Here is a 20,757-nt window from a genome sequence, read left to right as displayed (position 1 = left end):
TAGCTTATCATCGGTTTCCCTGGACACAGCTGAAGATAGAAATACTGGTAGGGAAAGGGCTGTAGCTGTTGAACAGTGTAAATGTCCGCAAGGCTACAGAGGATTGTCTTGCGAAGATTGCGACATTGGATGGACCCGAGCTGGTGAAGGCATTTATCTTGGATTGTGTACGCCATGTTCCTGCAATGGTCACTCTGGGGAATGTGACCCTGAATCGGGAGATTGTCTGGTAAGCTATTAGTAGACGACAACACGATTTGGAAGTTAATGTAAAACCGATTTTACAGAAAACTGAATGAATAGTTCGACAATAGCTTATTATTCGCTTCTATTTTCCAGAACTGTAGAGACCACACAACTGGTCCGAACTGCGAGTCATGTTTGCCAGGGTACACAATGGATGCTGCAACAGGCACCTGCAGGTACCTATCGTCTGAGGGACACACTCGTTGTGATTATTGTAATGAAGCTGGTATTGCCGAACAATGCGTGGACAACAACTGCCGGTGCAAGGTACAAAATGAATTTGTTGTTCTTCAGAAAAAAACCTAAGGGTTTATGTTTCCTTCTCTAGAGCAACGTAGAGGGTGATAGGTGCGATCGCTGCCGTCAAGGAACTTTCGGCTTTAATACTTCTCGATCTTTTGGATGTCAGGAATGCTTCTGTTCTGGAGTCAGTTCTGAATGTAGCGAGAGTTACTTCTACATCGAACAAATTCCGAGTCAAGTATTTGATGATAATCACGGATTCGTTTTGACTGACGAGTACGGTTTTTAAACACAAATATGTATATTTTTTGCATTATTTTATGGTCTTTTATAGGAATCAGCGGGAAAGAATAACATCTGATTTTTCGCTGGACGTTGCAAATAATAGAATCAGTTACAACTTCCGGTACGGGGACACGCAAAGATGGTACTGGGCGTTGCCATCCATTTTCACTGGAAATCAAGTTAGATCTTATGGTGGACGACTCGAATTCATTATAAACTACAGCCAGTCCTTTGGCGGAAGATATGTCCCTGATAAGGACGTTATCATTTCCGGAAATGGTATTAACATCTTCTGGAGTCGCCCAGGGGAATTTTATCCAGATAGAGACAACGTAAATAAGTTTGTTGTTGAGTGTTAAAATTCAGACGTGTTACTTCTGATTATTTTCAGTCTGTTTCTGTGGTGTTAAGTGCCGATGAAAACTGGCAGAGATTAGATTACCGTCAAGGTCCTCGTCCAGCATCGCGTCAAGACATCCTTACAGTTTTGTCGAACATTGAAGCCATTCTCATTCGCGCTTCATTATCCACGGAAACAACATCTTCTTATATTAGTGATGTCGTTTTGGACACTGCTGTAGACAATCCTACCGGCCAGGCCAGAGCTACCAACGTCGAAATATGTAGATGTCCACCGGTACGTTCTATTATTAAATCCATTTAAAAATTAATTGAAATAGTGACTTAAAATGAGTACCTATGTATCATAATATTGATACTTTTGTTGCTGTAGAGCAATAACAAATATCACTTTTTATTTAAGGGATACCGTGGTACTTCATGTGAATCGTGCGCTGCTGGATACTACAGAGATAACAGACCTTCCACAAATGGGGCTCAATTGTATGGTAGCTGCTCTCCCTGCCCTTGTAACAGGAACGAAGAAAGCTGTAATTTGGCGCCCAATGGGGATGTAATTTGCAACTGCCGACAAGGATTCCACGGAAGATACTGCGAAACAACGGGTAAGGTTTCTGCCTGATTCTTTTTCGTCATTTTAATACTTGCATGATTAAACTTTAACAATTTTTATTTTTGTTATGGTGCACTACAAATGGATTCTATTGTTTGAGCAGAGACGTTTTTGTTTTGAAATTTTATCCTTTTGATACAAATGTAGTCCAAATTAAACTCAAACTAATAAAATGGAAAGAATTGATAATAAATATTGTGAAAATCCTGAATGTGATACTTAATAGGTGAAGATGGCTTAATGCTGGAAATAACGCCAGCGTATGTAGAAGGGCGTATAGGCTCGGATATAATGCTCAATTGCAAATACAAATATACACAGCGCCTTCAGCTAGAGGTTTCGAATGCAACGTTGCCTGTCTATAACGTTTCCGAAATTTTGGAGGAAAATGACAATGGTTACGGGGCTAGCATGATTTTCTTCGTTAAAATAACGGAACCGTCTAACGTTGTTACTTGCGTTGTTAAGAATATGGAAAATTATGTTGTAGGAATAATAACCTCAAGGCTACACGCAGGTTTGCAGAGATTCAATCTGTAGATCGCTTTTGTTTATATATTTGTCTTCGTCCCTTTATATTTACTAAGGGTGGTGGTGGCAGTTGTAAACTACGCATTTCACTTTCGGCAATATTTGTTTGTTTCAAAACATTTTCTCCACAAAAATTTAAATTTTTAAACACAGAACTACCATTTTCTAATTTCGTAAATTAAATGAGAAATTAATGATACCAATTACATAAAACGATTTTCAATTTACTTGTTTTTCTCAGTATTAATTAAAAAGATAATTAAAAAAAGATCTTAAAGCAAGGCAAATAGAATTTAGAGATTTTTTAGAGTTGCATAATCTGACTTTATTCCCATATTGAGGAACATGTATATTTGTGTAGCTTGTGACGTTAATTTTCTTGTTATTCGTGTTAACTGTTTTGTTGTAAAGTTTCCAGCATAGAATTTAGATAATTAACATTTTAGTTATATGTTACTGTTTTATAATCTGAAATAATTCCACTAAAGTACATGTTTTCTATCATTATTTTAAAATTTAAAATTTTTCTGAAGGTCCTGGACCTTCTCCACCTCCCCCTGAACCGCCAACATCGCGTCCACACGAACCGCAAATATACGTAAGGGTTGAAACACCTATCATACACATCAAAGAAATAGGAAGCACTGTGCATCTCAAATGCGAAGCCAGGTCTCTTACTTCACCATCTGTAAGTAGTAAAATTTATTTATGAAATGCAATACATAAAATCAACATTAAATTTTACTCGATTTTACAGAGATCTGTAGTAATACACTGGCTGAAAGAAGGGGGTGAATTGCCCTATGATCGATTCATAGATGATGCGCGCGGCCTTTTGGTGATACGGTCTGTTAGAGTCTCTGACTCGGGTAGATACATCTGTGAGGCTTCAGATGGGGTTGAAGTAGTCACTGACTATGTAACATTGCACGTAGGGGACGGTAAGTGTTTGTTTCTAATATTAAAAGATTAATGTTTTTATTAAAGAGTACATTGTTTTCTTCTAACATGCAGCTATTAAGGCTAGTCAAATAAATGCTCCAGGTACTACCTTGTTAACTTTTATAACTTTATAATTATTTAATTTAACTTCTTAATGCTTTGAAAAATAGAAAAATAATTAAATATTATTGTGTACCCACAGGAAATGAACCCGTAGCTCCAAGAGTTTCGATATATCCCGAAACATTAGACATAACTGAAGGTGAAGAAATAACGCTTCGTTGTACATCATCCGGAGTACCAGCACCAAATCTCACGTGGGTCAAAAGAACAGGAGATGCTTACAGTAATTTGGTGAGTTCAATAAGAATTTTTTTCAGAATAGATAAGTATTCAACTTGGGTTTTCTTTACTTTTCCAGCAAAGTATATCACCAGGAGTTATTCAAATTCCTTTTGCTACGAAAAATGACGAGGGAGATTACGAATGTATTGCCACAAATGAAAAAGGTACCGATCGTTTTGTGGCCCGCGTATATATTAGAGAAGGATCTGGATCAATCATGAAACCGAGGATTACACCGGGCTCGTATTATGGTAAAAGTGGTGACAAATTCACGTTGACATGTCAAAGTAGAGAAGCATACAGGAGCATCGACTGGACGAGAAAGGACGGTCATTTATTACCATACAGTTCGAGTGTCGAGAATGCAGTCCTGACCGTATACGATGCGAAACCTGAAGACTCAGGAGTTTATGTTTGTACAGTGACAAGCTACTCGGGAACACGTGGAAACGAATCGGCCGTGGTATCCATCGCAACAGGAACCCAAGGGTAGGGATTGGTGGTGGTCTCTGTACATAATGCACCCATGCTTTGCTTTATAGCACAAATTAGTTATTATATTAAACATTTTGTCTCATTTTTTTTTACATTTAATATTTCGAGCTCAGAAGTAACAAATAATTCTTATCAAAACAGAAGAGTTTTATTTATTTTGCTGTGATATTTATTTTAGACAATAATTACCATATGATACAGCTTATTATCCTGCATGTTTGGTGTTGTATTTTTAGTGCCTTTCTCAACAATTTGTATAAGTGATGCAATGTTATTTCTTGAATTTTACCTTTTTGATATTTTTAATTCGTTCAAAACCACTTTATTAACTATTAATGTTAAGCAGGGCTTTTGTTTTAATATTGGAGTTGTTACATTTTTTTATTTTTATTTGTTCTTACATTATATTTTTTATTTCACATTTGTTTACGTTGTGCCAAAAGGAATGCACATAGTTTTCGTATTAGTGGGTGAAAATTTCTCATACCATTCATTCTGTTGGAAAAATCTTTCCATTGCACACTAAGCGGTCCTTTAAATATCAAAGATGGTAGACGGATGAAGAATCTCAAACTTTCAGTTGTTTAAAATTAGAGACGCACTGATTGGCTTATAATGCACATATTTTTAACGCTTTATAATTTTAATGTACCCAAGTGCGCTTTTATTTTTTTGTAATACATTAACTGCATTTCAGTCATTCACAATAAAATAATTTTTTACCTGTTGTACATTCATTTACTAATATAAAATTAAAAGCAGTAATTGGCATTACAGTAGACGCTCGATAGTGTGAACATCGCATAACGGAAACGGTGCATGATGTAACCAGCATATTAATTATGGTAAATCGCCGTAAAGATATCATCATCATAAGGTCGTCAGTCCTAAGACTGGTCGGGCACGCACCTCCACTCCTTCCTATCCTCAGCTAATATTCACATTTCCCTAAAACTAGAACAGCCCATATCCGTAACTATTTGCATTATTAACAGTAATCTAGTCTAGGTCCACCTCTATTCCTCTTAACTCCTGTTTCTGCCTCTAATATGTCCCTGACTAGACCTTCATGCCTGAGAAGGTGTCCTACTAACCTATCTCGCCTATTTCTTATTGACTTCCATAGAGTCCTCTGTTCTCTTACTCTTTATAATACCTCTTCGTTTCTAACCTTCTCTGTCCATGGTATCTTCATCATTCGCCGGTAACACCACATTTCGAACGCTTCTAACCTATTTTCCGCCGCGACCACCGTCCATAGTTTCGCACCCATACAGCGCCGCCCTCCAAATATATACCTTTAACAATCTTTTTCGAATTTTTAAATTAATCGTTCGCGATCGTAGAAGTGACTTCTTTTTATTAAAAGGGACTCCACCCTACGCTGTCCTCTGCTTTATGTGCAGATATATCCTTAAAAAAGTCAAGTCTTCATTTAAAGAAACGAATGTCGATTAAACTCAATAGTCGATATTTTTCCGTTGTTTTTGCGGCGTTGCTGTAAATCCCCGATAAATTTGGAACTTCCCCTGTCGTATTACGATAGATAGGTGCATAGTTCGTTGTTGATGGTTAGTTACCTGCGTTTTGCATATGTGACCTAAATAATTTTTTGTATCAGTACGTGAAACGTCGCTTTAAATGCTAGTCAAAAAATAAATAAGGGAAAAGCAGTTGCCGTTCTATGTGTTTGTTGCTGTTAATTGCAAATTACAATTGTTTGTTACCCAATAAATATAACATTCGTTAATGTGAACAAATCAACATCATTACTTTTTCTATCTGGTTCACGTCGTTTGGTGTCCACTGTAATGTTAATTCCCATACGATGGATTGAAAACAGATTAGTCTACTTTCTATCAAAGGCAGCAATTAATTATTATCTAATTAGTAACATTTTTGACCAGGTCCTATACATGAAAATTGAACTTTACTGTTACATTTTACATTTAACTAATACTGATTTTAGTATTAGCGTTTAAAATGATTTTTTAAAAGTTACTACATTTTCTTGAGACACAAATAATTTCTACAAAAAAATGTAAAAAACTTATTATTTTGAATTTTCCGGAGCATATTTGTTCGATTTGTAAATTAGAATGTGACTTTTTAGTTACGGTACAGATGTAAAGACAATTTTGATTTTCATGTAAACTGATCTCACAAGCGAGAAAATAGGACTAAAATATATTTTTTTCTTCATAACTTTGGATATTTTATTGTACTTCATTTGATACAGAGAATATCCAGAAGTTCGTATAGAGCCTCAGCGCCAAACAATTTCTCAAGGATCCACCGCCGAAATAGTTTGCAATGTTTCTGGTTTCCCTCCACCGACAATCAAGTGGACGAAAGTTGGAGACGCTTTACCACCCAACGCCCAACAAATCGGCTCAGTACTCCGTATCAATAATGTACAAATTTCTGATAGGGGCGTCTATGTTTGCGTCGCTTCAAACGATGTCGGTATCGCCCAAGCGTCATCGATTATCGAGATCGACCGTAAATATACTTAATTACTTAATTCTTGTTCTTTTCATGTTCATGTTTAACGTTTTAAAAGGTCGTGAAGCACCCGTAGTTGAAATATATCCGTCTAAAACTCAGACCGTCACGATCGGTAGCAGTGCCATTCTTCAATGCAGAGTTACCGCTGGAATTCCGCAACCTACCGTGGTTTGGAGTAGATCTAATGGATTGCCTTTAGGATCAACTGTTGAGCAACTTTCCAATGGAGTTTTAAAGTAGGCCAACTGTTTTATAAAATTATATTTTTATAGAAAAATAATGCTTAATAGTGAACATAGTAAAGTTCCGCATCTTTTGCAGATTCAATGCAATTGTAAACGAAGATAATGGTGAATACATTTGTACAGCAGAAAACGCCGCAGGAAAAGTAACAGCTGTTGCCAATATTGAAGTACAAACTGTTCCTGTTGTTACTTTAAGACCTTCTGGAACTGTTACTGTCCGGGAAAATGATTACGTTCGTTTGGAGTGTCAAGCAGAAGGATTCCCACTTCCAACTGTACAATGGTCGAAATATGTTCGAACTGAAGCCACCTTAAGGTATGTTTTTTCAAATTTTAACATTATATTGTTTCATATTTCATTAAAAGTTTATGCTGGTGAGTTTTTATTATCTTTGTAAAACGTATTACGTAATGATTTATGACAGCGATTCTTTAAAAATTTAGATAAGCTTAATAAACATGATTCAGAGAAATATTGGGAAAATATACTTATCCTGCTACAAATTTTGGAAATTATATAATGATTCAATTTGTCTTTGACTATAGCAATGTTGATGCATTCCTACAACCTAGCACGCAAAGTCTAACAAAAGAATTACCAAGTTCAGCAATTTATGAAATAAATCGTGTCAAGTCCGCCGATCAAGGATCGTATAGTTGTCAAGGACGAAATTCTGCAGGAGTTAGCGAGGGTCGCGTCTATCTTATCGTGGAATCGTATCCAACCCGTGGAGATACACCTGGTAAAATAATTACCGCTTTTAATGTTCATAAATCATAAAATTTGGAATAGAATTACATTAGTTTTTCATAATTATCCTGTATTAACATCGTATAATAACACTTGTTTACAACGTACCTATATGTTAATTATTATTAATTATGCTCATTGTTGATGGTCTGTAAATAAGTGTAATTGGGCGGTGTATTTATTCTTTATTCTTCATACTTAATTAATCAATTCATTTTTATTCCATTTTGCCTGTCTACTAATCTGGCTAACCTGTTACAACAGCTTCGAAAGGTAAGTTTTCTCATTTTACATGATAAACCTAAAATCATATTAATTAAAATTAATGTCTAACTATCTGAAATTTCTCTGAAACTCGGAGAAAACTAATTTCTTTTTTATAATCGCAATTTAATGACGAAATTTGTTTTCTATCGCGAAAGATATTCTCAGTCAAATAATAATCTGCCTTAGTGATAGTTTTAGGGAACAAAATTGACTCGTCAATGGCACATATGTAAGAAAAACACGTAACATTTTCTTGAAGTGTTTAATTTTACTGTTTCTATGATTTTCATTATATTTATCCCATTTGTTACATAGATAAAATGTATTAATTTCTTATCAGTATTTGATTTATTTGATACCAATTAAAGGTGAAGATGCTGGGGCTGGAAATGATGACTATCCACCATCTAGACCTCCACCATACAATCCCGATTATAAATCGGGAAATGAAGACTCTTCAAAACCGTTAGTGTTTGTTGCCCCTGTTGGAACACGCGCAGAATTAAGATGTCAAACCAGCAATTTAGGTAGTTTCTTAATCTTGATCAGATCGTCGAATATTACAAAAGCAAAAATATTTTATAGGCAACGAAAACGTTTACTTAAATTGGATACGCAGTGATAACGCCTCTTTACCACTTTATGCAAGAGTTGAACAGAGAGGAGGAGTACTGGTGATCGACAATGTTCAGAAAGCCGATGCAGGGGAATATAGATGTCTAGGGGTTCATAATAACAACGTCATATTTAGTTTGGGCACAATACTAGATGTAACAGGTGATAATTTTTAATGAAATATGAATAATTCTACAAAATATTGGAAACAATAATGCCTAAAATTTTGTAAAGCGTGGGAATATAAACTGCATTACATTACGAGCGGATCCCTAATTTTTTCGATTACTGGATATTTTGTCCTACAATTTACGAACGATTTACTTTCTGGAATCAAGATCATGTGAACCAATTTTTCAGCAAAGAACAATATGATATTTTCATCATCTTCATTAGAGCTACTTCAAAATCCCATGAGCCTTCATATGCACGAGAGGATTTGCATTCAAATCGTGCATTACGAAAACGTCGACTCCGTCGTTAACCATCTTATACAAGATGAGATAGACCTCCTTATAAACTGTGAACACTGACAATCAATGTCGATGAACGGGAGGAGTTTTGCCACTGCGAAACTCGAGGCCAAGGCTCATGAAATTCTGAACTACCTCTACCTTTAAAAATTTCCTGTCGTAATATTTGCTGAAAAGGTTTTCTCGATTTCTGCCTCCAGAAAGTAGAACCTTGTGGTAATTCTACATGTGGGGCACCAGACAAAAATCGTCCCAAAATTTTTTTATTAGTAAAAAAAGGCGTGAGGTAAAAGTCCCTGACAATTGTTAACCTATTTAGAACCTCCAAGGATCACATTGGATCCTCCAAGACAAATAGTGCGTCCTGGCGACAATGTGTACATACAGTGTTCTGCTACTGGTAAACAGCCAATCTCAATATCTTGGTCAGCTTTGAATAGATCCATGCCGGCGTCAGTTTATGCTCAAGAAGGACATTTGCAGTTCAGAGGAATTCAAAATTCAGATGCTGGACGTTACCGATGTAGTGCTACCAATGTTGTCGGTGAAGCCGATGCTGTAGCAGAAGTTATAGTAGAAGGTAAACGAGAGCACACGAAAGTCATTCAGTTGTAACGAAATTTATCCTGTATTTGTCAGAACGTGCAAGAGGACCATTAGTTACTGCCGAAAATCGAGAACAATCTGCGGTTGTTGGCAGCTCAATCACTTTACGTTGTGAAATTCATAGTTCTGAACGTCCATTGATGCGCTGGTACAGGGAAAATAATCACCTTCCGGAATCTGTACAAATCAGTGGAGAATATTTGAGAATAAATAATTTGCAGTTTGCCGATGCCGGGCGCTACATTTGCGAAATATCAGGAGATAGCGGAATATCGAGCGATTACATTAATTTACAAGTAACAGGTTAGCGCACTTTCTGTTCATGTAGTAGATTGATTTAGCTCTTACTTGACGAAAATCCATAATAAATAAATACGAAAGCAATTTAAAGACGTTCACTTAACGTTTTATTGTTTCATTACAAAACAAAAAACATAGCAAACGTTTCGCTAATCGTTGGTTTCATCAGACTATGATTATCTACCTAGCATATAAAACTGAGTTGTTTTATTATCTATCGATCCTTAAATAACAGTACTAAAGAATAGGCAGAGGGAGAGGAAGTTTATAGAAACATTGTCACTTCACCTTTCTTTTAATGTTGTTAGAACAACTCAGTTTTATTATATGTACCGGAAGATGAAGCCAAATTTTAACGAAACATCCGTTGTGGCTTTTGTTTTGTAACAAAACAGTAAAATCTTTAAATTGTTTTCATAATTATTCACTTTTTCTTTTTTGAGCCCCTATAAATAGGATCGATTGAATAAAAGCAGACTTCTGCGAAATTCTTTTTCTTACTTCTGACTGTAAAGGTGTCTTCTTTATATATATACATATTTTTTTATTTTTGTTTTATTTATTTCGGTTCGTTCAAATCATTACTTGACCAATTAGAAACGGACAAAGGGTGCAGTCATGGAGAATGGAGATGTTCCGATGGCACGTGTATACCTTTAAGTTTCATATGCGACAAAAAACCAGATTGCCCGGACCGATCTGACGAATTCAATTGCATCGATAGAAAACGAAGGGGTTTGTTCTCATAAAAAAAAAACTACCTGTTTTTTCTAGCTCTCTTCGTGTCGTCCTCCTCGCCACTGTGGCTGGTTTCGGGATGGGGTAGTTTTAGACCCTTTTTTCCTCTGAGGTTAGACAGAAACGACTTTTAATTTATAACATATATATTTTGATAAATATCCCCATAAAATGTACAAGTCATACAGCTTTTCCTTCCCTGATAGTATTAGACTGGACTTCGAAGTTCACTTATTATCATAATGTNATATAGTTAATAAGACGTTTGATGACTACAATTTTAGTATTACAAGCCCTAGACAAAAAATTTCAGTCTCTCTCCAGTCTTTAAGAGTCTTTCAACGTCTCTGAGAGCGTCTCTCACAGTCTTTCACAGTCTCTCAGTTATTGTCTAGGTGTTTTTATGGATCTCCCACAGTCTCTATATGAGAGACTCGAACGATAAAATTGTTAATTCAGCGATTCGAGTCTCTCATAGAAAGACTGGGATCTCTGAAATATGTTGAACTTTTTACCATGTCTATCGAACCACCACTTATTGAGAGATTCGAGTCTCTTGTTCAGAGATTCGAGTCTCTCGTTCAGAGACTGGATACGAAACGAAGATCTCTCTATGAGCGACTCGAGTCTCTCGTTCAGAGACGCTAAACAGTTTTTTTGACAGTCTCTCTCTGCGAAATCAGAGAGACTCGATGAGAGACGGAGACTCGAGTCTCGCTTTCAGAGACTCTGAGAGACTGAACATTTTTATCTCTGGAGTAAATTATAATCCAAAAATATCTGGGGTCAAAATTGCCCAGTCTAGCACTACCCTTCTACAAATCTTCGCTTATAAAGAGTCAACTTCTAGGTATTACTTTACTTTGTTTGGGATTAGATTTTTAGTAGATTTAGTGAATTTTGTGTCTTTCTTCTTCTTCAATTTGACTTTTATGTATTTCTAAAATAAATAGGCCCCAGTTCATTTGAAAAATACAGTTTCTGTCGAACCTCATGAGATCGCAATGTTTTCCAGCTTTAGATGTATGTTTATTAATTGACAGTGATTTCGTTTAGCTTCCGTATCTATTGTATCTAAATTGTGTCGTAAATATTAAGCTCATCAGCATTCCGTGTAGCGAATTAAACTTGTAGCGTAAGCTTTAATTTGTACAACTTAATACCCATAAAAACCATACAGTACCTACTAATTACTTGTTAAAACAAAACTTCGTCAGTGTTGTACTGTATGAGAAGTGGTTTTCAAAATGGCTTCAGCTTGGAAGTTTAATTTTCTTATTGCCTTGTTCTATTTCGGATACCTACGCTTTCAAATTATTAGACATAATTCTCTCCAATCTGTAGTTGTTTTGGGTTTATTTGTTAGTTTGAAATACTTTATAAAAGATAATGCAAATTGCTCAAGGAGATTCATTTGTCAGATCCGAATCCCGAGTCAAATCAGGAGGTATTCATCTCATCTTCATCACCAGTAAGTCGCATCGGAGATAATTTGGACTTAAACTGTTATTCGAGAACTCCCGAAGTGCAAGTTGTATCTTGGAGTAAACTGTCTGGTCCTTTAACGGACAATATCCAACGTAGCGGGGGTTTCCTCCGTATCTCACGATTGAGACCAGAAAATGCCGGAATTTATCGTTGTCTGGCCAGATATCGTCAACAATATATTCACAAAGATTACACCGTAGATATCGTCGGTTAGTAGAGATATCAGTTTAATGGAACATGTCAACAGTGTGATTTAATCGGCTTTAAATCTTAAGAATGAACTTACAATACTACTTCTCCTTCTAAACTATTTAACAATATTAAATATTTTCTGTTGTCGTTCTTGTAGTAGTGTCATGTTTATAGAACTCCTTTAATTAACAAACGCTCGCTCTTAATTTTAACCCAGCTAACAACCGAATGACGTCTCACCAACTTTAATAAAGAATGGCTATGGATGATTAACATCGAAAATAGTCTTCTATAATTTGCGGGGTTTGTCGTTGACGAATAATTAACCGGTAGTTAACGATAATTTTGTTATAGATTCCGCTACTGATAATGTACAGAGCGAAGAGCCAATCGAAACCAAAAGTGCGCCTCAAGGATCGACAGTTGTGATGAATTGTCGCACCGATCTTCCACCACCAGTGTCGTATACGTGGTCAAAATCTAAAGGGGCCATGCCCGAAAATGTTAACATTAACAGCGTAAGACTATTCAAAACCAACATTTCCACTTTGTAGTAAAGTCAATATTACTTTTCTTCAGCGTACCATTGAAATAGACAGTGTTCGTGACGTCGATGCTGGAATTTACATCTGCAATGCTGACAACGGAGATCAATCAATCGATATTCCAACCGTTTTAGTCGTTACCGGAATAGTACCGTTCTTTTCCCAAACTCCTAACAGTTACATAGCATTACCTACTATCCCCGATCACTACCTACAATTCAGCTTCGAGATTTCGTTCAAACCAGAAACTCCCAACGGTTTACTTCTCTACAATAGCAACAACAAGGCTTCCCACAAATTGTTCATTTCGTTAGCGTTAGTTGAAGGAATTCCCGAATTCAAATTTAACTTGGGCGAAGGAATTACCACTGTGAGATCTAGCAAACCATTATCATTAGGCAAATGGCATACGGTGAAAGTAACAAGAAACAGGAAGAAGGCAGTTATGCATATAGATGGTGAAGAAACGGTTGTTGGGCATTCTGAAGGAAAATCTATGGGACTTGTCCTTACCGAACACTTATACCTGGGTGGTGTTCCTGACTTGACCGAAATATCTGAAAATGTTGGAATTGAAGACGGATTCGTTGGTATATTGACAACTTTTCAAAAGTGCACTATTTGGTGTTTAATAATGGTATCTCTTTCAGGTTGTATTAGCCGCTTTAAAATTGGTCATGCACATCAGGATATACTTAAGGAAGCTATTACAAAAGAAGGAATAACCACCTGTGAAACGTGCACAGACAATCCATGTGAGAACCAAGGCGTTTGTCAAGAAGCACTTAACAAAGAAGGATTTACTTGTATTTGCCGGTCAGGATATGGAGGACGTACTTGCAATAAAGGCGAAAAAGAATCTTGCACACCAAGTAAGATCTCCCAAACGTAGTTGCTTACAATTTTCTGATAGCAACATAAACATTCAATTGTGTTAAATAAATTAATAAAATTAATTGTTAAGGTTCTTGTGGAAGTGGAAAATGTATCGATACCGCTCATGGATACGAATGTTTATGTCCAATGGGAACAGCTGGGGAACGTTGTGAAAATCAAATAGAAATTGTGGAGCCCGCTTTTCAAGACGACGCGTACATAGCATATCCAACACCCCGACTACAAAGACGACTTAAAGTTTCACTAAAATTTAAGCCCACTGATTTACGAGATGGTATTCTTCTTTATTGCAGTGAAAGTGAAGAAGGACACGGAGATTTCGCAAGTTTATCAGTAAAAGATAAACATTTGGAATTCAGATTTGATGTTGGCAGCGGTAAGCACTTACATAGTTCTGACGTTCTAAACTTTTTCGATATCTCCTGCTGTGGTCCATGGAATTTCGTTGTTCAAAGCGTTTCATCTTTCTTTGCTTACGACATCTTTAATGATGACAAGTTACTTACTAGTCATCATAAAGTAAAGTAAACATCGACGAAATGTTTAGAAAAGTAAAATTTCGTGGGCTGCCTACGATAAAAAGCTGCGCATGACATGAAAGCTCAGGATTTACTTTGCGACAACCTTTTCATCTATCCATATTTTAATAGGTCCGATTATTGTGAGAAGCGAAAAGAGGATTAAGGAAGGGGAATGGTTAGCGGTTACTGCAAGTAAAATCTTGAACGAAGGACGTCTCCTTGTTAACGGAGATCCTCCAGTTTCTTCCAGGATTCCAGGAACTCACAAAGCCCTAACGTTACATACACCTCTATTTGTTGGCGGAGTGGATAAGCATAATGTCAAAGTTAACGATGGTGTCGGTGTAAAAACTGGATTCACCGGATGCATTTCTGAGGTACTAAATGGTTTTAATGGGTTTAAATTCAATTTAAATGTTTATTTAATTTATTAGATAAGCGTTTCTGGGTTGGATTTGAATATAGTGAAGTCCGCCACAGATTCAGCTAATGTTCAAGACTGTAGCACGATTGGTACAGAATCAAATTTTAAAAATAACGACGTTTCGTACAGCCACGAAGTTCCACCGCCATTAATTACCAGAACGCCGTGTTCAAGTGGACCTTGTAGAAATGATGGAGAATGCCACGATGTTTCGTCTACCGATTACTTCTGCACGTGTAGAAATGGCTACAGGTAAGGATAGACTTTTAAAAGTATATTGGAGTCTAACTATAAACATAAATCATACAATTTCAGAGGTCGTCACTGTGAGGTAGCTCCTAATCTTTGCGAACAACTAAATCCGTGTCAAAACGGAGGAACTTGTAATGGAACAACCACGGCATATACATGCGATTGTCCTTTGACTTATAGTGGTACCAACTGCGAAGAACGTGAGTATTTTGCCATTTTTTTATTGGAATAGGAAAATAAATTTTGTCTCCTATTAGGTGCTGACATCAGACAGGAAGTTCATTTTAATGGAAACGGTTATTTGGAATTAAATAAATCTCTTTGGGTTTCCGATAAATTCGACGAATCAGATGTGATCGCCTTTGAATTATCGACCAATTCCAGTAATGGGCTTGTGTTCTGGCATGGACAAACACCTCAGGAAGGCGGAGAGGGTGAAGATTACATCTCATTAGCAGGTATTTGAAAAAGAAAGTTTTAAGAAATTTTTGTTACGTTTAATCGAATTGATTTTAGTTGTCGACGGCTATTTGGAGTACAGTTACGATTTAGGATCCGGACCAGTAATAATTTATAACAAATTGGTTAAAATAAATGACGGTGAAAGACATAAGGTTATCTTGAAGAGGAAAGGCAAGATCGGATCTATTGAAATCGATAATGACTTCTCTAAGGAAGGCTCTACGGAAGGACCATCGAATACTTTAGAATGCAGAGGAAACATTTATTTAGGTAAGTTTTTTGAGGAAAAATTGGTTTTTAAACTTAAATTAAATGACTGTTTAAATTTTTACAGGAGGTGCACCCAACTTGGCTTTAATGACCGGAGGAAAATACCTCAAAGGATTCGACGGTTGCATCCATGGATTCGAAGTCCAAAATTCACAAACGCTGGATCTTGGCGAAAAGGCAATTTCTGGAGTCAACGTTAAACCGTGTTCAAGGTAAGAAAATATTTACATACATTTTCTATTGACTTTTTTACACCCAACAAAAAATAAATAAATAAACTCACTTAGTTTTTTACCTAGCGTAATACAACACGCTCATTAAGAATTTGTTCAGGATGATGGAATTAAAATTTTAAGAAATGTATATTCGATTGCATCAAAATTCAATTCAAAGAGTATTTATCATAAGCTTGCAGATTTGGTTTCAATTGCAAAGTTCAGGGTATTAAAAATATTACAAAATTTAGACTTTGTAAAACTGTGGAATTGAATAAATATTTTATTTAAATAAAATAACCAAATGAAGTTCTATTTTTCGGACTAATTGATCTTGGTCAAAAGTAACGCGTAATTCACTTGTCATGCTTTTCGTTTCCAACTGTGCTGGGCATCTTCGGTAAGAGTTAAGATATAGGGCGAAGTTCAACTGCAGAAATTAAGCCCATCGTTATTTTCGATCATAGCCTATTGAGATCGTTGAAATAATCTTTTTTCTAATAAAATATCTGTTGGATAATTCCTCAAAATCCAAAAGGCTAAGATGGATTCCGTCCTCATTAATATTTTCTGATTCGGATCAATTCGACGATTTCGTTCAACCGCCCCCAGTGAACATTATCCACCCTCGACCCACTGGTGTTACAGTGCGACTTAAAAGTAGTATAGTGAACGGTGTACTGTGCGTTTTTTGCTTCCATTTTTTTAATACGATACTCTTGTGAAACTGTTAGTGTGAACAATTGGTACGTAGTTAGGAAAGAAAGGAACGATTGAATAATATGTGTTAATTAAGATTTTTCGACAATACTGAAACCATATCGTGAGTTTTATACGCACCTGATGATACCTTAGGGGTATATTATTGTTCATTATTATTGTACATATTATCTACGTTTATCTGAACAGGTCAGAATCTCGATCGAATTTGCTTCATCTCGGCATATTTCTGTAAATATTATAACTTCATTAGTCATTCTTGTAAAATATTCTTACAGAAATAATGTACATCATCAAAATGCGTACCTATTCTTGGATTTAAAAGCGCTTTAAATTTAAATTTTTGGATTCGTACAAAATAAGTACATTCAAGTAACAAATGTATACAACATGATAGCAATGCGTTAATTGCACAGTAAATTATTCCAGTTGTTGAATTGAGCTGTTGAATTGAAATGTTTATGAATGTGTTATTTCATTTATAAATGAACTACTCGAACTTATGTGCACTTTTACATTATTCTAAATATCGTATATATCTACATACGTATGTCGTTCATATAATACGTGACTAATTGACTGATGTGATGCTTTAATTTTCTTTTTCAAATAATGCATGAGAAATTTGTGGATATTGGTAAGTATTTAAAGTATAAATATATTCAGTCAATGTTCAGTTTTGACATGCTCAACCTTAATGAGTGAAGAACTGGGGTCAGTCAGGGTAAAAATGATTTTCTTATTTTAACACTCCAACATTTAGTCCTAAATTAAGATACGTTTATGTAGTTACCTGTAGGGTATGAGGCGCGTGCGCCCATTCTTTTGATTTTCTCTTCTCCGGTTCTATTTGTTACCACAAAATCAATCACCGATTTTCCCGCTACTCCAGCATATGTTATACATGTGTTTCCATTTCCTGTGAAATTTCTATTTATTATGAACAGACCTTGCTCTTCCATCCAGTTTATTAGTTTTTCCCATCTTCATTTAGGGTTTTGTCGCCTAAATTTATAAGTTCTATTCCTGTAACATCTTCTACTTCGCCTCCTTTTCTAGCTGTTCTAGCATTAAAGTCTCCTCCTATTATTATCGGTTTTCTTTATTTTTCTCTATGATTTTTACCATCCTTTCAAAATTTTCTTTGTTTTCTTTGGTGTCTACACTCATAACTATTATTTCTTCACTTCCTGTCTTCAAGTCTATCCTTATCAACCCGTCGTTTATTTTTATGTTAATAATTTCTTTGTCTAGCAAGTTTTTTTCTGAACGCTGTGACCATACCTCCTTTGGGTCTTCTTTTTTTCTTTTCTCTCTTGGCGTTTATTTTAGTGATTTCGTATGTTTTTAACTATCGCTTTAGTTGAACATCTTTTTCTTTTCCTATCCAGGTCTCGGTCACATTTAAATATGCCGTTTTTCCTTAATTCGTTCCAATCATCTTCGTCTGAACAATTTATGCCCCTTAAGTTCCAGAATACCACTTGCAAGCTATTCTTGTTGTTATGTTATTCCTGGTCGGTAATTCTATTCTTCTTTTGCAAAACACTTTTCTGGAAATATGAATGTGTCCAAGGTGCCTTAGTCGACCATCTTCAACCCACGTATCTTTTGCGCACAAAAAGTATTTGTGTATGATGTGTAGTTTTGACTGCGGGGTGAAATATAAACCCGACACGTCCAATATTAGATATACGTATATCTAGATATACAAAAACCTACCTTAATAAAGTCCCAAAAACGTAGTTTTAACCTGACTGGCATAGATTCTTCACTCAATATTTGAACAAAGAGAGGATACGAATAGTCTATTCAATCTTATTACGTTACAATTTTTGTACTCATTAATTAATTTTTTGTAGTATTGGAATAGCTTAGCATCCCCAAGAAATTTACTTAAATCTTAACAGAGTATTAAAGTAGAACAAAAAACACTTGAATAAATAATTTATCATTGATCTTATGATCGATGATGGTCGAGTCGAATTATTGAAAACGATCAAATTCTGATAATGTTTGTGTGAATCGGCATTCTTCACATACAATTTGCTTACAGAGCGATACTTGTTGCATAGACTTGATAAAAATTGATATTTTTCATTTATCCTTCTTAAATAATTTTAAGTAATTTTATATTTGGGCATAATTTAAAGGTCTATTTTTTAACCAATTCCAAAAGCTAGTAAACAGAAGACTACCTAATATGTTTACTGTTATTATTCTTAGTTATGCTTTAAACATCTTTGAGATCAATTTCAAAATATCATCCTTTTTTAAATTTAAAAACGAAAAATTGATCATTATAAAAAGTTATAAACATAAAATGCTCATTCAGTTGTATTTTTTGAGTTGTATATAATAGATGCCTATTAGGCCTATTTTGTAGTTGTGTTTTACTAATTTTGTATTGTTGTGTTTACAGTGAGAATGATGCGTTCAACGATCTGTTTGACGGAAACGATGAAGATTTTGTAAACTGAAAATAAGAATTTAGCGATATTTCTCCTTTTTTTACACCGTATTGGATCTGACGGCTTTTAATACTTATTTACCCTTGGCAGTGAATAACGATAAGAGAAATCGCTTATTTTAGAGAGTTGTACGAGCTATTATTAAATCTCCATTTTTGTGTTCTGCAACATGTGTTCAATTTATGTAACGCTTTGTTTCGTTAATATCATTTATGTATATCTGTATACCATAACGACACCCATGTACTGCCAAGCTACGATCACATAAGTTTAATTTTATTATTTATTACTCAGTGACATTGCGTTTTTCTCATGGAAAAAAAATATATATTTGTAAAATGTATGTATATGTTATTAGGCACCCACAATATTTAATTCATTTATTATTGATGGGCTTTTGTTATTGCTCCGTTTTGTTTAAAGGGTAAGTATGTCAGTTGAAATTTGAAGTAGAAATTTTAGAGTTTCAGAAACATTTCTTTCATTCGTTGTATAAAAATAGAAGACTTCTAAATTGCTTTTTGTTATACATATCTATATGTAGATAAGTTTTATTCGACTAATTTGTAAAAATAATACGAAATTACGCATGCATTTTAGAGTTGTTCTTGTTGGTATTTTGGAAATGTTAATTTCGTTTTGAATAGCAGGAGAAATGGTTAGAAACAAAAGGGAACAATAAAGAAAGCACATCTGATTTACACTTTTTTATCTAATAATAATTTAAATCTTTCTTTGTGACGAGCTTTAAATGAAAACCATTTATGTAGGCTAGTATTAATAGAAGAAAACTGCCATTCGATATTTGGTTGTCTGTTCTGTAGATGTTTACGTTATTTATTGTACTCAAATATGCAAAATTGTGCCATGTATCGTATAATTTCCAAGTCATTAAAGCCAAAAATCTTCAAATGATACAACAGAAACAAGAGAATAAGTTTATAAGTACATATTTAAATTCATTATTATATGAAGTGGTGCTACTTTTCCTAAAATGTTTATACATAGCTTTGTTTGTTAACCATTGCTTTAATTTTAGTTTCCTTTTTTCTTATTGGACGTAGCCTTAGTTTTTCACTTTTTTGAAATTAAGTAAAGGATAAGTTGTCTCTGAAATAACAAAAAAATAAAAAAGTACAATGTGATTAAGATTTGAAACAAAAACGTATCAGCAATGGTGATTACAATAAGATTAGGGAAGCCTAAATGAATAAAGAAAACGTATATCTATGATTAAGTTTAAAAGATATTTTGTAACTGCTTCTTTTTTCTGTTATTACTAATATTATTGCGTTGTTTAAAATAAGGCTTTTTAAAGCTGTGAAAGCAAACTTTGTACATTATTCGATATGTATACAAATAAATGCCTTTTGTATGCGAAAGTTGTAATAAATTTAAGTGCATTTAAAATAATTCTGACAATAATTACTTAATAAATGTATGTGAATGAGAAGGCGCAATTTATTTTTCATTTAGAGGAAAATCTACGAATTAGGAACAACAAACAGTGCAGGTATGTATCAATCTTATAATAATTAACGATCAGAGTAGTAGCAATGAATTTTTTTTTCTCGAAAAGGTCTATAATATTTGTACATCGTAACTTCCTGTGTTAAATATTGATACTTCCACAGATAAATATTTAATAAAATTAAGTTCTAATTCTACTACTAATTTAGTGGATTCACAAAAAGCTTTAAAGCTCTTCAATTTGAAGATTTCAAATGAAACCCGCGT

The 20,757-nt window shown here is 34.9% G+C and overlaps 1 protein-coding gene across 1 annotated transcript in view; it reads left to right on the top strand.

The window, feature by feature from the left end:
• LOC108740776 (basement membrane-specific heparan sulfate proteoglycan core protein) overlaps positions 1-20,433 on the top strand; it is a 112,306-nt gene extending 91,873 nt beyond the window's left edge. The window contains exons 47-79 of the mRNA XM_025979981.1: positions 4-229; positions 340-513; positions 575-765; positions 824-1,106; positions 1,166-1,411; positions 1,538-1,739; positions 1,974-2,264; positions 2,812-2,966; positions 3,036-3,219; positions 3,423-3,574; positions 3,642-4,054; positions 6,300-6,562; positions 6,624-6,804; positions 6,890-7,129; positions 7,360-7,556; positions 7,829-7,837; positions 8,200-8,358; positions 8,417-8,608; positions 9,239-9,499; positions 9,559-9,828; positions 10,423-10,560; positions 11,985-12,260; positions 12,598-12,761; positions 12,823-13,378; positions 13,439-13,660; positions 13,753-14,061; positions 14,336-14,583; positions 14,641-14,882; positions 14,946-15,082; positions 15,140-15,340; positions 15,399-15,614; positions 15,679-15,826; positions 18,972-20,433. Coding sequence (XP_025835766.1) covers positions 4-229; positions 340-513; positions 575-765; positions 824-1,106; positions 1,166-1,411; positions 1,538-1,739; positions 1,974-2,264; positions 2,812-2,966; positions 3,036-3,219; positions 3,423-3,574; positions 3,642-4,054; positions 6,300-6,562; positions 6,624-6,804; positions 6,890-7,129; positions 7,360-7,556; positions 7,829-7,837; positions 8,200-8,358; positions 8,417-8,608; positions 9,239-9,499; positions 9,559-9,828; positions 10,423-10,560; positions 11,985-12,260; positions 12,598-12,761; positions 12,823-13,378; positions 13,439-13,660; positions 13,753-14,061; positions 14,336-14,583; positions 14,641-14,882; positions 14,946-15,082; positions 15,140-15,340; positions 15,399-15,614; positions 15,679-15,826; positions 18,972-19,029 — 7,204 coding nt within the window. The 3' untranslated portion in view covers positions 19,030-20,433. The remainder of the gene's footprint in view (positions 1-3; positions 230-339; positions 514-574; positions 766-823; positions 1,107-1,165; positions 1,412-1,537; positions 1,740-1,973; positions 2,265-2,811; positions 2,967-3,035; positions 3,220-3,422; positions 3,575-3,641; positions 4,055-6,299; positions 6,563-6,623; positions 6,805-6,889; positions 7,130-7,359; positions 7,557-7,828; positions 7,838-8,199; positions 8,359-8,416; positions 8,609-9,238; positions 9,500-9,558; positions 9,829-10,422; positions 10,561-11,984; positions 12,261-12,597; positions 12,762-12,822; positions 13,379-13,438; positions 13,661-13,752; positions 14,062-14,335; positions 14,584-14,640; positions 14,883-14,945; positions 15,083-15,139; positions 15,341-15,398; positions 15,615-15,678; positions 15,827-18,971) is intronic.
• The last annotated feature ends 324 nt before the right edge of the window (positions 20,434-20,757 follow it).

This window comes from Agrilus planipennis, unplaced genomic scaffold (genome assembly GCF_000699045.2).
Source record: "Agrilus planipennis isolate EAB-ADULT unplaced genomic scaffold, Apla_2.0 scaffold22, whole genome shotgun sequence".
In the NCBI taxonomy this organism is placed as follows: Eukaryota; Metazoa; Arthropoda; class Insecta; order Coleoptera; family Buprestidae; genus Agrilus; species Agrilus planipennis.
The sequence above is the reverse complement of the archived record's forward strand: the minus strand, read 5'-3'. Positions and strand labels throughout refer to the sequence as shown.